This window comes from Aspergillus pseudodeflectus (genome assembly GCF_044049435.1).
Source record: "Aspergillus pseudodeflectus strain CBS 756.74 chromosome Unknown BJX68scaffold_88, whole genome shotgun sequence".
Lineage (NCBI taxonomy): Eukaryota > Fungi > Ascomycota > Eurotiomycetes > Eurotiales > Aspergillaceae > Aspergillus > Aspergillus pseudodeflectus.
In genome coordinates this window covers 53,214-67,681 of record NW_027263864.1, presented here as the reverse complement: position 1 = coordinate 67,681, position 14,468 = coordinate 53,214, and the positions used below count along the sequence as shown (strand labels likewise).

The following is a 14,468-nucleotide window of genomic DNA, read 5'->3' as shown; positions in this document are numbered from 1 at the left end:
CAGGCTTCTCATGGGCTATGATGCTCTCGGTCAGTTGACGAAGCATGGTCTGAATAGGGTCCGGCTTGGAAACAATCTCCTCTTGCTTAGTTTCGAGAGTGGGTAGAATGTCCTTAGCAACGAGCTGTTCATCAATAGCGTTCTGTTCATTCTACAGTTTTCTGCTTTGCGAAGTTTGCGAAGTGTCACGCGCAGAGAGGCGATGGTGGAACAAGCCCAGTTAGCTATATTCTGCACTAGAACAAAGAGCGGTATTATTGGCGTGAAGCACATACTTTCCTAGTAACTTCGTCCCTGATTCAGTCCATACCGATATGGGTCCCACCAGTGCCATCCAAGGACAAGCGCATTTAGACGATTGTAACCGAAAGCGCTTACGCCATGTGGTGGGGGTGTTGACATAAGTCATGACAGAGACAGTTTGAGGGGCCATGGTGTTTGACTTGATTTAGTTGCAATACCTCGTGGACGTCGTTTACGTGTGTTCAAGTTCTGGGATTGTACTGCGCTCTCCTAGATATGTGCATTGCCCTCGCTCAGAGCAAAAGCAGAGCGATTTTAGCCCTGATTTGTATGAGCTGTGGAACTTTGTTCCACTCCTTTAAGCTAGCATTATGGTTGTTATTTTGTATGCCGACCTCGGAGCCATGCGAGACATTGAGTTGGCAGCTTATACTCTTCGGAGTTGCGGGCTCAAGTATATAACTCTACCTCGCCAACATATGTGTTTCTCCTGATCTAGGTAGACAGCTGTTCCAACATGGCCGAATACCGTCATCTCGCAGACCCTCATCCGCAGTGGGAAAACGTAGGTCTCCTCATACTACCTAAATCCTCAAGATCTATCTACAGTGTACTCTGACCATCAGATCTAGTTTCCCCACAATCTACCACCGAACGCCCGCATCCTGAGAATGAACCGAGACCGGCTCCCCATCAATCCACGATCCGCTCTTGAAATCGAGGAGTTCGACGTCCCAGCCCGTGACGGGTACGCTATTCGGGTGCGATCGTACAGACAATCAGCCACCACGAGCCAGGCTGCTCTGCCACTCCTCATCTATTTCCATGGCGGCGGGTTCGTCACCGGCGGCTTGGAGACCGATGATGAGCCTTGTCGGGCCATGGCCTCTGAGATTCCTATTCTCGTCCTGAATGTCGAGTATAGACTTGCACCTGAGCATCCATTCCCTGTTGGGTTCACGGATTGCCTCGATGTTGTTCTCTGGGTTCGTTATACCCTTCCTTCCCCGTCCCAGCAACGAGTATAGTATACTTGACAACCCATACTATATTTCACACCCTGCCAAATACCAACACCCTAACCATACTTGCCTTTACAGGCCTCCTCCCCTAGATCCCAATCCACCCTCCCCAAAAACCTCTCCCTACAATCCGGTTTCCTAATCGGCGGCACATCCGCCGGCGCAAACTTCACCTTTGGCATCGCGCACCTCGTCGCGCAAACCCACAAGCCTGAGCTCCTTCACCCAGTGACAGGGATCCTCTTCCTCGCAGGAACAATTTGCCATGAAGATGCGCGGCCGGAAAAGTACGCAGATAGGATTCTGAGCATCGATGAGATTACCTCGGGGCCCGGGTTGAGTAAAAAGAGTATTCAGTATTTCGCTGGTGTGTACCGAATCCAAACCCTAGGCATTCGTTGAGGTTCATGATCAGGTACTGACGAACCGAGTAGAGAAATATGGCGCTCCGCCCACGGATGTCCGCCGCTCGCCTCTCCTCTTTGAGTCCCATGCTGGTCTGGCGCAGCGGGCGGTGGTTTATGCCTGTGGGTGGGATCCGCGGCGGGACGAGACATTGCTGGTTGAGGAGATCCTACGCGCCGAGGGCGTGGCGACGAAGAAGTATATTTATCCTGGGCTGCCGCATGGGTTCTGGAGCACGTGTCCGGATTTGGAGGAGAGTAAGGCATGGAAAAGAGATTTGCTCAAGGGGGTGAGATTTTTGTTGGAGGGGGGAGTGGCGTAGGGTAGGACTTTTTCCCCCTTGGCAGATAGGGCTAGCTATTGAGAGTAAGAGGCCATTTCTTGACGACATTATGTTAGTTATGTATTTTGCTCTGGTGGTATTGCGAAGACTTGAACTCAAAGGGCATAACGGTTTTGATCGACTGGCTCGCCAAAAATCCAGGATCATCTAATACAGTGTGCCTAAAAAAAAAGAAGTCGCTAAAAAAGCATCGTCCAGCACCTGAAAACTCCCACAAGCATCAAGTCGTGAAATGGTAAAGATCTCGGTCCAGCTGCAGTCGGTGGTTTGAGCAAGGTAAAGTTGAGGAAGCTAATCTTGGCAGATGCGGTCATTAGGGTAGCTTATGAGTTCAAAAGCTAGAGAGCTGATGGCCGAGGGTTGCCTTGGCCTCTTGCTCTTCGCGTCGGCGCTACTGGGCCTTCATCCGAGTCATCATCATCAACAGCAATAGCTCTGGTAGCAGAAGAGCCTACAGATCGGGATGGCTCAGGATGTCGCACATTTTGAGAATTCAGCCCGTTTAAAGCAGGGTTTCTGGGAGTTGCTCCGTTTGGACGGTGAGGAGAAGAGCTCGACAATATGTGATAAGTTGGTATGCGTCGTCGGTTTCCTGGTACAGCTGGTCGAATCGGCTCCTCATCGTCATCATCGTCGTTGCTATCGTCATCATCATCGTCGTCGTTGTCGCCGCCGCCATAATCGAATCTGTCTCCAACCTCGAGATCATGTTCGTCTTCGTCCTCAGAATCAGATTCTTCATCCTCGCTGTCTGGTACCGCAGTGAAGTCGTATACATTTGAGTGCGCCGTGCTATATCCAGAGCTCGGCGACTCGTCGAACATGGCATGTAACTGCTCATGGCTATAATCAGGGTGGCCCACAACAGTCGATCGATCTGAATCCGAAGCGTAGTCCTCCGACGGTTCCCCATCGTCTATGAACGAATCCATATCCTCGTCCTCTTCGTCGTCGTCATCATCATCATCGTCCCCATCATGGACAGAGTCGTGCGAGTCATAATCCAGGTGGTCGTGCATACCGGGTAAAATGGGGAAACCGTTGCGGCCAAGAGGTACTATACGCGGGTGGAAAAGCTCAGGTGGAATTGCTTCCACAGGCACTCGGTCGTACCACTCCCCCCAATCAAACCCTGGTGCTTCCCCAAATCCATCTTCTATGTCTTCATCCACTTCCTCGTATGGATCCGTCATTTCAGAGTTCTCTTCCGAGTCACTCCGCCAGTCGGTACCGGACATCGAGTCATCGTCATGGCGATACCCGCAGTTGACACATCCGGTTTCATCCAATTCCCAAGAACAATGCGGACAACGAACAACCCCATCTTCAAGGTCGATAATCGGTACCCCGGGTGGGTGCCTTGATTTGTTAAAGATACCTCGAAATAGACCAGCTTCTCTAGGATTCGTGTTTTTCTTATCAGCCTCAAGCTTCTCCGCCTCTTCTCGTTGGTGGGATTTGTGTTGCTCCGTTGTTTCCCCTTTATCTAGAAGCTCTGCGCGACTTGTGAACAACTGGACGACCGCACGGACCTGCACGAGTTAAAAAATCACATTGCGAAAAGATTTTGTGTATTCCAAAGGCTTACCAAATAGGCTGGCGCAGGTTGTGATTTCACTGGGGTTCGACAATCGGGACAGGTCTTGTTGTTGGTTCTCCCTTCAGCGAACCACGAAGACAGGCACTGGACCATGTTAACATCATACAGCAACAGAGGCGCACTCGACTAACACCGTAGCAGAATGTATGCCCACAGGCAAGGGTGAACGGCTCGTAAAGTGGCCGGATACAGATACCGCACTGTATGAGGGCACGAATATCATCCACGTGGCCCTGCAGTGTGTGAAAAAGCTAGAAAAACGAAGAGCTTAGTCGGCGCGTGGCTGAAGAGTTCCGACGAAGCAAACTCACCCCCGAAGCATCCTGTAGAGTAGCGCCCTTTGTCCCACCAGGGCCCTTGTTCAGAGCACCTGTTGGAGGGGTATGCCGCGACATATTTCGCGATCACTTGCACTGAATACCGACGAAGAGTGAAAAGAGGACCGGATAATTGTTCGCGATGTTGTAGAGGGAGCGAAAATCCCGGCTCTAGGTCAGCAAGGAGACAATCAAGCTCGGCTGTTGATTCAAGTAATCGAAGGAGCGACGGGCATAACGCAGGCGAGCGAATCGCCGCTGAGCGGCAGATGAGGGTTTTTGGGAGATTCGAGAGCCCTGGGTGAGAACGCGGCGTGCTTGTGATTCGAGGGTCGGTTCGAGAGGCTCCAAACGTAGAAAGAAAAGCGGCTCAAAGGCAAGGAAGGCGATGGCAACCGACCAGCGGTTCGTGAGCATCTTTTTCTGTCGGAATCGAAGAGCAGCGCGCAGGAACCAAACCGATCAAACACGCGTGACGAGTCGGGTTCAGGCTCCACTGCTCCACCCTTCATTACTGGGCCGGCCCTGCTCTTAATTGCTTTGACCTTCACTATCCTTGTTTCAATGAAATCTCCAACCCTTTTATCTCGTTTTTCTCGGCGTTTTTTTAGACAGTCATGCCCTCAAAATCCGGCAGCTTTAAAGAACGAGCTTGGCCTTGATCCGTGCTCATTTATCCTAATCTGAAGAGACTCAAAATGCCTGTGAATAGTATTGGTGTTTCTGTTATTATCGGGGTCAAGACATACGAAGTAGAACGTTCACAATGTCGAGCCTTCTGCTGCCACTGGGTTGAAATTCAGTTGAGATGCTGCCGACAGCGCCAATCTACTGTCATTTTCCATGTTCGTAAAACTCACTAGCAACAACCCTGAGTACTTTATCAAGTCTTTGTGTCCAGTGTTGGCGAAATCTGACAGCCGTGGCGGCCATGTCACTCGTCTATTCGGCGCTTCGGCTGTGGCAGGAGAACCTCCTCAAAATATAGTCACGTCAAGGTTAACAATCCCACCATATGTCTCTTCCCTCTTTTGCAATCCAAATCTTTCCGCCAAACCGTTGCATTTGATCCTGATTGCAAAGGTATCAAGGACTAAAAGTGAACAGGGCATATGCCAGAAAAGGAGCCAAGATTATCAGCTATATGATTTGCCGAGGATGTATTCTGCTAATCATAGGATCGTAATTCGGGCCCTAGAGCCTGAAGCCAGTAAAATGGAGGAGGGGAATCCTTTGGCAGAGGAGAAGAGGATTGGAGTGGGCAATAGGCCCCAATCCCCTAGTCATTGAGCATGGGTAAAGATATAGAGCCCTGTAGACTGATATATCGCTCACCCAATGCTATAATCCTGCAGTCAGGAGCTCGTCCGACTGTAGAAAATCAGCTTCAGTGTATCTCCAAATTGAATTCGGAAGGTCATCGGTTCTCCCCGTTCGCTCCGTTTAGTTTTGTTCCCTTTTTTTATCTGCATAGATTAGGTATTACTAGTGTGTAGGGCATATTTTGTGGTGCTGGTCTAACCCCATGTTACGCTGATATTGGGGTTGACGAAGGAGCCTTCCATTCTCATGGGCTAAAGAGAGGAGAGGGCCGTGGCGACTCATATACGAGCATACAACGAATGTAGGGTGTTTGGTCTTAATACGCCATGAGCACTCCGTAGTCGCAAGTTGAATATCTCTTCAGCAGGCTTCTGAAAAAGGATCTAGTTAATATATTTATACTCCAGTATATCACAGCCTCACAGCCAAGACTCCACCAAGCGCTTCATCCCAGCTCTCCATAAGCTCGCCACAGAAGAGCTCCAAAGAGGATGTATCAAGAGTCTTCTCAAGTTCACCACGGAGTTGTGGACCATCCTCCCCAGTCCCAATTCCAGCCGTCACCAAGTCAATCAGGGAGCCAAGCCTCCCCGACTCTGAAACGTGCTTTTTCAGTGCTCGAGCATTACCCTGGGCGCTCTGGTGTACTTTGCGAGCCGTTTCTAGCAAGCTTGCAACACGATCCTTGGGAAGTTTGGCGTTCTTTAATCCTTTTTTGGATGCGATGGAGAATAAAGAGGCGGCGGCTTTGACTGAGTCCAGGACGCTGTAGATGGTGTGGAAGAATCGCCAGGTTGGAGCGTATGGTGTATCTGACTGGAGGAAGATCGCCGTTTCTGAAACTAGCGGCGACACGGTCGTCCCCTCTGCCTCTACAGCCTTCAATTTGGAATTCAACCATTCTTCCACTTGGTTTAGACTTTCGTCTACTTGCTCCGTGGTGACAGATTTCGAGCCGCTTAGATATACAGCCAGCTTTAGCAGGTTGAGGTTGGTTTTGGTACCCTCAATCTCTGGAATGGTCATGTCGGATTCAGCGCTGGTCCCGACAAGGTCATCCAGACTGGGCACCTCGGGTGCTACTGAGATAGGCTTTTGGTTGGCCAAATCTTTGAGTATTCCAAGGAGTTTGTCAGTCAGTTGAGCTGACCTCACCCATCGATCCTGCAGTCTTTAGTATCAGTCACGAATGTAAGAGGACGTAACATACCTGCGGCAGCGGTCCTAGGCGCACCAACTCCTCAAATGTGGGTTGACTAGGAGCTTCACAGTTCATGAACGCATCAAAGGTACGCTGATCGATAAGTGGCGATGAATCCCTCGCTGCATAGCACATTAGTAAAGGCCAAAAAACAAGATGTTCAGAAAGGACGAACCTATATCGTCAAAGCGGCCAATGGGGTCTCCACCAGCCAGTCTCTGTGTTTGTTTCACACTGAGGGCCCACATTCTACGGCAGACACTTTGTCTGAGACGCTTCTGAAGCTCAATAGTACCCTCGATGTTCACATAACTCCCGTAATCCAGACCCTTTGAGCGTTGCCTCGTTGATGTGAGGTCCGCACTCCTATAGAAGTTCAGAGCTTGCACAAAGGCTGATTGCGGATTAAAGTCCTTATATTCTGCACCGTCAATTGGTGGCGCTGAGTGTGGATGGATTGTTGATAGGCGCGTAAAGAGGTTGTGGGCAACAGTTTCGAACTGCAATTGCTTGACAGAAAGCTTGCTGAACGTTTTCAATGCAAGCGAGCCAGCACCTAGTCGGAGGTATAGTCGGACAAGAAGAAGCAAGCATTGGTAGTTATGGGGAGAATCGACAATCAAGCGTTCCAAGATGGCAGCTGCACGAATGAGCATAATATCCGGGATTTCCTCCTGTTTGCTCGGAGACCAGCTGCTGCTGAAGCGAACCAGCCCCATCGCTGCAAGGACGCATAGGTCATCGCTAGGCTGGCTTTCGATGGTTGATGGAGCATCACTCTGATTAGGGCGCTCAGCTTTGCGGTAGGCTTTTAGACATCGGGAAACAAAATCCTCTACTTTCTCTCTTGAAACCTTAGCTGCATTGGAAGACATCAAAAAGCAGTACTCCAGCTTCAAAGCGTTAATCACAGCAACGCCTTTAAATGGGCCGGATCCCTTCAATAGTCCGTTAGCGAGACTATAGCCATCAGATGAGTTTTTCACGTACCTCACTCTGTTCCGAGTTCTTGGACGCATAGTTTAGGAGTTTTACAACCGATTCCTCATTTAAGGAGGGGATATACCCGAGGATGTCACTGAAGCAATAAAGTTTGTTCTTGCTGTGATCAAAGTAACCTTGGCATGCGGACAGAAGATCCTCCTGCATTACTGATCCGGATTGGAAGCCTGAATGTGTCAGATCAAGGTGGGCAAGTTGTGCATTCCTAGACTTGGGCTGGGCCGCAATGAACTCAGATATGAACTTCTGCGTCTCCGATGTTGTCCTAAAGAAGTTAGTCGCTGTAGATAACATTATGACGCTGGGTAGGAAGTTACCCTGTGGAGTTGATCTTTTGAGTTGCAGTGACAAGCAAGTGCCAAACGGCCCAGTCGTCGCGTTCCTGGATAGCTTTCTTCTCCTCCTCAGTAAAGGGAATAGCGAGGAGCTCTTTGGTATACGACAAGCCTTCAGCCCACATCTCGGCTTTTTCTAAGCTGGAAAGCTTCACGCCAATGAAGGACCAGTCACTCTGCACCATTTTTGACTTGATGCCAAGGTTCTCGCTATCAAGGATCTTGACGATCTCGGAATGCCGTCCCTGAGACTCGTAGATCTTAACAAGTAGCAATAGCTCCTCGGCTGACTGTATAGCTCTAGGAGGGCTCAGCAATTCTTTCTATAGTAACGCATAAACATCATCATCCGGCCTCCAAAAGTGAGATAAAACAGAAGAAAGCGAGAAGAAAGCGAGACGGCAGAAAGACAATTATGACATACCGGATCAGACGGAACACTCTCAGCAGCCTTCGAAACCATACGGTAAGCCAGCGTTCCAAAGAGTTTACGGTCCATATCTGAGCTCTCCTCATCGACAGCGAGAAGATAACAGAGGAAGATAGCCCAGATATAGTAGTTCCGCTTCTTGGGGAAGTTATTCTGCAGAGACATGGCAGCCTTCTGTGCCGACTTCCAGTCATCTTTCTCAAAAGCATACTCGAACCACCTCGTCTGGATGTCAAGATCTTGCGGCTTCGCCTTTGCGGCCCGTTCCCAAATACTCCTCATAGTATCTTCGTGCCCGCCCACTCTTTGCAGCGTCTCATAGAGGATATCTAATGTGTCGAGATCCGTAACCGCCGGCTCGGCTTTGCACAGCGCGAGTGTCTCCGTGATACCTCGCTGCTGGTGAGTGTCGTCGGCGTGACGGTGAAGAACGTGCGCTTTCCATGCCTATTTTGCGCAGAACCATTAGCAGCTGCAGGCATCATAGAACCGAGATTATCACAGCGTGGAGAAGGCTGTTTGTTTGTATGACAGAGAATTGGAACATACTTTGAGAAAAGACGTATCCTCCCCCTTCTTGATCCGCTTCTCAATCAGCTGCAGCGCTTGTTTCAGATTCCCAACGTCAATGGCATCTTCGATTTGCTTATTCCGCCTATGGAACACGGCGTCATTGGTCGACATGGCGGCAAACGGCACTGGCAGCTCCGAGTTGGACGATACAGAGAAGTAGGACAGATAGAATCGGATATCCAATTCAAGCCGTGCGAAAGGTAGTGGCGTATGCTGCGCAATCAAGCACAGCACACGGTGTGCGGGGGATAGATTGCTGGGTTGGATGAGGGGTGGAATTATTTCTCTTCATTTTTGGCAGTTCAAGTGGGTGGGGAAATTCGATGGGGAAGGCGGTGATGGTTGGGGGGTTGGTTCTGGGGTATAGTCTCAGGAACCGAGTAAACATGAAATAATGAGGAGATATGGTAGTAGATAAGTGTTGATTGAATGTTGTAGAACTTCGAAAGTTGAGATTGGGTTCGAGTCAAAGTACAGATGAAGCTCTTTGCACATGTCACTATATCCGCCTGACAAAGGTTAGTAGTAGTATGGATGCATGTTTCCACTCGCAAACTATATTTTTTCATCTTATGTCTGAATGTAAATAAATGAAACTCTTTAGCTTTCACAACAACCTTAGACAAATCTTATACTACACAATTTGCTATGGTCTTGCTACCCATACACGGCACAGAGTGGGTAGATTAAGGATTCAGGGAATCTCATTTGAAGCAACAGACATACTTATCTTACAGATCCCGAACCGCATAATCAGTCAACGCAGGCCAGGAAAACAAATCCAAAAGCAGAAATAACTCGAGTGAGCGCTATAAAACAGAGAAGAGTGTTTATCGTACAGGGTAGCCAACCGCATCGCAAGGATAAAGCAAAAGTGCCAAAAATGGCAGTTGTTCCCTGGGCAAAGGAACAAAATGCCGATGTACGCCTATGCCTTATCAATGAGCTTAAGTTGCAACGAGTGGTGCGCAAGACGGGGGCCGGTTTTGACGACTTCGAAATTCCTTTAGGCTCAAGGGTGAATCCTTGAATGCAGCCCGCATGGAGAGAAAAGACGTTTAGAAGGATAATGCAGGATCGACATGGCGGATCTAGAAAGATACGGCAACGTTGGTCTACGGGGTGCTTCGAATTCCTGCGGCGTAGGAACGAGGCCAGCTCGTTCTTTGGTATCATGTCTTAGAGACTTGAGATGTAGCCAGTTTTTTCTGGGTCAACTGCATGGCCGTTAGAAGAATACTCCAGTGACGAGGCGAATGATGAAGAACTAAGTCCGAGCCCAAACTCTTGAAAGGCCCGGCGCATCAGAGATAGCAAGGCCATCCACACGTATTTACTTACCCATTGCTTCTTGCAATCGCGGTATGCTCTGTAACATGTCAGTCTCACGAATATGCATCGGGCCCGAGGCCGAAGGATCACAAAGGAAGAGACTCACTGAAAGTAATCATGACACATTTCCCTGTCATAAGCGTTGCGCTTCATGCACTTTAGACTTCGGTCCGCAAAGTCCTGACAGGGATCATAGTACTCGCTGGCAGTTTTGCTGGCAGGTTGGGTCAGCAAGCAATCGGAATTCCGCCGAGGCGTTGAGAATGATGGGTAAGTGGCTATATAAGCCATGAGGTTGATCTGAGAAGGAGGATCGGGGAATCAAGAGAGACACACTTCGTAAATTTCCGCTCCGAGCGTTCCCAGGCATTTGAAGGGACAAGCTCCGGATGTGCTGCGGAGGACGGTTGCTGATCTGGCTGGGAAGTCATGGCGTATGCAACTTGTCGCTTGGGTAAATATAGAGCGCTAAAAGCCACAGGACTGCAGTCGAAGTTTGATGGATCTCGATCAAGAAGCTCCAGGTGAGAGAGCACTGAGGATAAGCTTAAAAGGTTGGTCAGATGATCATCAAAAAATCGGGCAGAGATTGGGAATTCCGCAAGTCTTGGCGCGGAGATCTAGATTGCGGGTTGGACAGTATACCGACTATTCGCTGGGCATATTGTTGCTGTCAAACACAGCCTAAGTGTCAATCAGGATATAGACACTAAGTCAAAGGCCAAATAAGTCCATGGATTATGAATACTACTACTGCTTTTGAGTTTCAAGCATGCCCTCTAGGCTTCAACGAAAGACGTAGCTCAAATGTCTAGCACTAGCAAAAAAGGGTTCGATCTTAATGGAATTCTGTTATTTGATGCTTGATATGACTGTATCACGAGTCGCAGATCAATCGTAAATTGAATGCAAGCTTAAGCCCTCATGGCAATGTGTACTATAGTCGAAGAACCCGATTCAGCTGGAACCTGCAGCGCAGCGCTACACAGCGCTACAGAGTTTCGCCCAGTCTGTGCAGTTGTGATAACGTCTCCATCCTTCAGGGACCTATTGACGCTGGAAACAAGATGGCGTTGGCATGGAAAAACAGCGTCTTACGCTTGGTGGACAAAGCAAGCTATCTCTCGAAGCTGCAGAGTAACTGAGCTGACCATCAACGCTTACCCAAGGTTAGAATGAATGTTGAGCTTTTGGAGGGATGCTTGGTCTCCTAAGTCACATGGCCTAGCCACTGCGCCCAAGGCGTCAAGGTAGCGTTCAACAAGCGGAGAATGTCATTGATATAACGGACCGCTACTATGGTTGTTGTTAGGTATGCGCAGCTGGTGACAACTGCTGATTTGCGTGGAGTTTCGAAGCTATAGGCGATTGACACCAGGAAACCCTTGTATATGGAAGTCATAGGCGACATGCTCCCGATCGGGAAAAAAAACCTAAAGTCGAAGATCATCCTAATGGTTGGTCAAGATACTTCGAGAATGCCAAATGAGACACCAGATCGAATTTTGGGGTAAATCCCCGCCAATCTAATGGAAGACGGTAACGCACATCTGAATCGCTACTGCATGGTCCGCTCGGGCGCCTGTATCAGTATCAATATTCATCACGTCTGGGACGTGATCCTGAAAGTACGGAGGCGGGGAAATCGTCCGCAGGCATCTGATAACCACACGGAGCCGATAACAGACCGAGCCGCTTCCTGCTCATCCCAAATCAAGTCAAAAAGTCCATTATCAGGGACAAGCCGTCGGCACGGTGGACCGGGTCCGCCACATTATCGTGATGTGTTTTGGAATCGCCCAACCCTCATCCAAAAGATGGGGATTGTTTATCGAACGAACCACAAGCCTCCCAGCACTTGGATAATCGTTTGCACATCAGATCGAGTTGTCCAGGCCGTCCTTGTCTGGGTAGAAACGCCCGAGCGGTATGAGCCCGTTGCCAACCATTGGGCAGGGAATGAGAGGAATCCTTCTTATAGTTTGGTTAGTTCTCGCCGAAAAGGGTGATCTAGAACAGATTGACAAGGAATCATCGTAGTGAGGCTGGTCAGTTGGTGGGTCCAAGGCTGTTTAAACCAAACCCAACAAAGAAACAGTTTCCATAGTTCGAATCACGGGGCGCATGAGATTTTGATGATGTGGTCTTCATGTAGGGAAGGACGGGTCGTGGCCGAGTTTCGGAGTCTCGGGGCCATCAAGTGAATCAGCAGGCCGGCATTTATCTGGTGTGCTGTTATACGGAGGTAATGAACGGCAGCTGTTGATCTTGTTGGTTGATGGACATAAATATCTCGAGGCTGTCGTGAGATCGCAGTCTTCCATATCAAAACTCAACTTGAACGATCATTTCGAAGCAGTCAAGGAAGATACCCCAAGGAAATCAATTGACATCAACGTACTTCGCACCTAATCCTAAAATAATAGCAAGGTAAGTTGCGTGCAACTTTCACTCGTTCCCCCACCTGTCAATACTCACATGGATATAGACAATGGCTACCGTAGGAACGCTTACCTCGACGCCGCTCCCCGACCCAATGGCCAACCCCGAATTCGATGGGGTGAACGCTATAGGGTCCTCAAGCATGTTAGAGAAGATTTCTTTTGATCCGTTGAAGCACCTCAACTTCATCCCTCCTTCCAAGGTGTACAGCATGGAAGACCTGGGTTATACCAAGAGCCGTGGAGTATCCCCGATAGGTGTATCTGAGCCTTTCTCATTGTTCTCTGCCGAGGCCATTCAGCAGATGAGGAAGGAAGTTCTGAGCGGTGAAGTTTTTGCCAAATGGAAATACTCCAGCGAGCTTGCTCAGTGCCAGTTAAGGGGATACGCAGCAGAGTGAGTTGACCTAAGCGACCCGGGTATGATGAATTCTGCTAACACAATTCGGCAGCTGTGCACCGTTCATATATGACGCCTGGAAAAACCCCGAGACCCTTGGCATTATCTCCAACATTGCAGGCGTTGATCTCGTTCCGGCCATGGACTTTGAGATTGGACATGTCAACCTCGCAGTCTATAGCGAAGAAGAGAAAAACAAGGCACTCAATGAGCTGATCGAACAGGCAAACCGCGCAATAGACGAAGGGCGAACTTGGGAAGATGACGACCCTATTGTGGACTGGCACACGGACAGCTACCCTTTTGTGTGCGTGACTATGCTCTCAGACTGCACAGGAATGGTAGGGGGCGAGACTGCTTTGAGGAGAGGAGACGGCGAGGTGGTCAAAGTCCGCGGGCCACAAATGGTATGCCTTGACTCTTCTGAAGATTAGATTCAGGCTGACGGGGTGCCGCAGGGGTACGCCGTGATTCTTCAGGGGCGCTACATTGAGCATCAGGCACTTCGTGCATTGGGAGGAACAGAGCGGATCAGTATGGTGACTTCATTCCGACCGCGTGCCTCGCTCACCAAAGACGACACTGTTCTCACTACTGTCCGTCCAATCTCGGACCTGGGCGAACTGTACCTTCAGTTTGCAGAGTACCGCTTCGACATGCTTCAGGATCGGTTCCGCCATGCCAACAAACTGATGCGTGATCGACAGCGAGCTCGGCGACCATTCGATACAGCTCGGCTAAAGCAGTTCATTCGAGAGCAGATTGAATTCCTGGAGCATATGGACACGGAGATAGTAGAGGATGATAGAGTCGTGAAGGGCAAATTCGACAAAAGTCATCTTATTTCTGAGGATCTCATACTCGAGAGGTGAAAAAAGCGACGCGTCGCAGTGGCATGATAATAATGGTCTCAAGAGATGCTACATGGGGTAGCTGGGTCTTCTCGATGATGAGTTTTGGTTGTGTTTGTTGCCAGGGCTTGCCACAAGAGATGCCACAGCAACGAGGTCTTGAGGTCATCGTCGGAGGTAGTACTTGGGGAATGCCTGTTTGAGTTCTTGGCTGGCTAGTTGATGCCTTCGTCTTTTTGCTGCTTTGGAGCGTTGACCTAGAGTTTACTGCAAGTTGGCCTGCACTGCCGTTAGCGACGTTATTTGAAGTTGAATAAATTTTTGTTAGCTTGACTGCAGGCTCAAGTATGATCTTGTAAACATTTCGGCTGCGAATAGATGGAATGGCGCGATAAGAAGGGCCGATAGATTATGCGTGCGTAGCAAAGGGTAAACATCTTCTCAGCCTAGCATCTTTTGCGCAGAGTATATGGTAGTAGTAACTACTCCGTAGATCTTGAGAGATGCTTTAAGCCTTATGTAAGCTTTTGGCTTTCTGGGAGCACCTGATATGGCCTCCGAATGAAGAAAGACTGGAGAGACTTAGCATGCCTCAGGCAGAAACAGCAGCTGCGAAAGACTTGGCGGAAAAAGCCCTAGCCCTAAAGCAC

The 14,468-nt window shown here is 49.3% G+C and overlaps 6 protein-coding genes across 6 annotated transcripts; 3 read left to right on the top strand and 3 right to left on the bottom strand.

The window, feature by feature from the left end:
- The first annotated feature begins 450 nt into the window (after positions 1–450).
- BJX68DRAFT_214934 (alpha/beta hydrolase) lies at positions 451–2,172 on the top strand. The gene is made up of 4 exons (XM_071037790.1): positions 451–808; positions 876–1,229; positions 1,344–1,632; positions 1,700–2,172. Exons 1-4 carry the CDS (start codon positions 761–763, stop codon positions 1,990–1,992), a joined length of 984 nt encoding a protein of 327 aa, XP_070892876.1. The 5' UTR covers positions 451–760; the 3' UTR covers positions 1,993–2,172.
- Positions 2,173–2,255: 83 nt separating this feature from the next.
- On the bottom strand, positions 2,256–4,480 carry BJX68DRAFT_214931 (uncharacterized protein). Its single transcript, XM_071037789.1, has 4 exons — positions 3,925–4,480; positions 3,745–3,864; positions 3,602–3,697; positions 2,256–3,545 (listed from the first exon to the last, which is right to left on the bottom strand). Exons 1-4 carry the CDS (start codon positions 4,006–4,008, stop codon positions 2,352–2,354), a joined length of 1,494 nt encoding a protein of 497 aa, XP_070892875.1. The 5' UTR covers positions 4,009–4,480; the 3' UTR covers positions 2,256–2,351.
- A 1,111-nt stretch (positions 4,481–5,591) lies between these two features.
- Positions 5,592–9,187, bottom strand: BJX68DRAFT_214915 (MDM20/NAA25 family protein). The gene is made up of 7 exons (XM_071037788.1): positions 8,771–9,187; positions 8,216–8,668; positions 7,774–8,114; positions 7,445–7,721; positions 6,630–7,392; positions 6,464–6,576; positions 5,592–6,417 (listed from the first exon to the last, which is right to left on the bottom strand). The coding sequence occupies exons 1-7, from the start codon at positions 8,903–8,905 to the stop codon at positions 5,665–5,667; spliced, it is 2,835 nt and encodes a 944-aa protein (XP_070892874.1). The 5' UTR covers positions 8,906–9,187; the 3' UTR covers positions 5,592–5,664.
- Positions 9,188–9,396: 209 nt separating this feature from the next.
- BJX68DRAFT_249225 (coiled-coil-helix-coiled-coil-helix domain-containing protein) lies at positions 9,397–10,673 on the bottom strand (the record flags this gene model as incomplete). The annotated part of the gene is made up of 4 exons (XM_071042066.1): positions 10,463–10,673; positions 10,233–10,340; positions 10,136–10,163; positions 9,397–10,011 (listed from the first exon to the last, which is right to left on the bottom strand). Coding segments are annotated over exons 1-4 (269 nt in total), but the record flags the coding sequence as incomplete, so codon positions are not given.
- Positions 10,674–11,480: 807 nt separating this feature from the next.
- BJX68DRAFT_214859 (uncharacterized protein) lies at positions 11,481–12,376 on the top strand. Its single transcript, XM_071037787.1, has one exon. It carries the CDS (start codon positions 11,656–11,658, stop codon positions 12,133–12,135), a length of 480 nt encoding a protein of 159 aa, XP_070892872.1. The 5' UTR covers positions 11,481–11,655; the 3' UTR covers positions 12,136–12,376.
- Positions 12,377–12,617: 241 nt separating this feature from the next.
- BJX68DRAFT_272752 (uncharacterized protein) lies at positions 12,618–13,839 on the top strand (the record flags this gene model as incomplete). The annotated part of the gene is made up of 3 exons (XM_071047270.1): positions 12,618–12,964; positions 13,020–13,374; positions 13,426–13,839. The coding sequence occupies 3 exons, from the start codon at positions 12,618–12,620 to the stop codon at positions 13,837–13,839; spliced, it is 1,116 nt and encodes a 371-aa protein (XP_070892871.1).
- Between the last annotated feature and the right edge of the window lie 629 nt (positions 13,840–14,468).

Bases quoted from the DNA above. Each gene is read 5' to 3' on its own strand.
- BJX68DRAFT_214915 (XM_071037788.1), bottom strand. From the start codon at position 8,905: ATGTCGACCAATGACGCCGTGTTCCATAGGCGGAATAAGCAAATCGAA. The intron at 8,669-8,770 runs GTATGTTCCAAT...TGCGCAAAATAG, and splicing joins AGGATACGTCTTTTCTCAAA to GCATGGAAAGCGCACGTTCT. The intron at 7,722-7,773 runs GTAACTTCCTAC...TAACTTCTTTAG, and splicing joins CAAAAGATCAACTCCACAGG to GACAACATCGGAGACGCAGA.
- BJX68DRAFT_214859 (XM_071037787.1), top strand. From the start codon at position 11,656: ATGGAAGACGGTAACGCACATCTGAATCGCTACTGCATGGTCCGCTCG.
- BJX68DRAFT_214934 (XM_071037790.1), top strand. From the start codon at position 761: ATGGCCGAATACCGTCATCTCGCAGACCCTCATCCGCAGTGGGAAAAC. The intron at 1,230-1,343 runs GTTCGTTATACC...TTGCCTTTACAG, and splicing joins GCCTCGATGTTGTTCTCTGG to GCCTCCTCCCCTAGATCCCA. The intron at 1,633-1,699 runs GTGTGTACCGAA...CGAACCGAGTAG, and splicing joins GAGTATTCAGTATTTCGCTG to AGAAATATGGCGCTCCGCCC.
- BJX68DRAFT_214931 (XM_071037789.1), bottom strand. From the start codon at position 4,008: ATGTCGCGGCATACCCCTCCAACAGGTGCTCTGAACAAGGGCCCTGGT. The intron at 3,865-3,924 runs GTGAGTTTGCTT...TCGTTTTTCTAG, and splicing joins CTCTACAGGATGCTTCGGGG to CTTTTTCACACACTGCAGGG. The intron at 3,546-3,601 runs GTAAGCCTTTGG...TAACTCGTGCAG, and splicing joins AACCTGCGCCAGCCTATTTG to GTCCGTGCGGTCGTCCAGTT.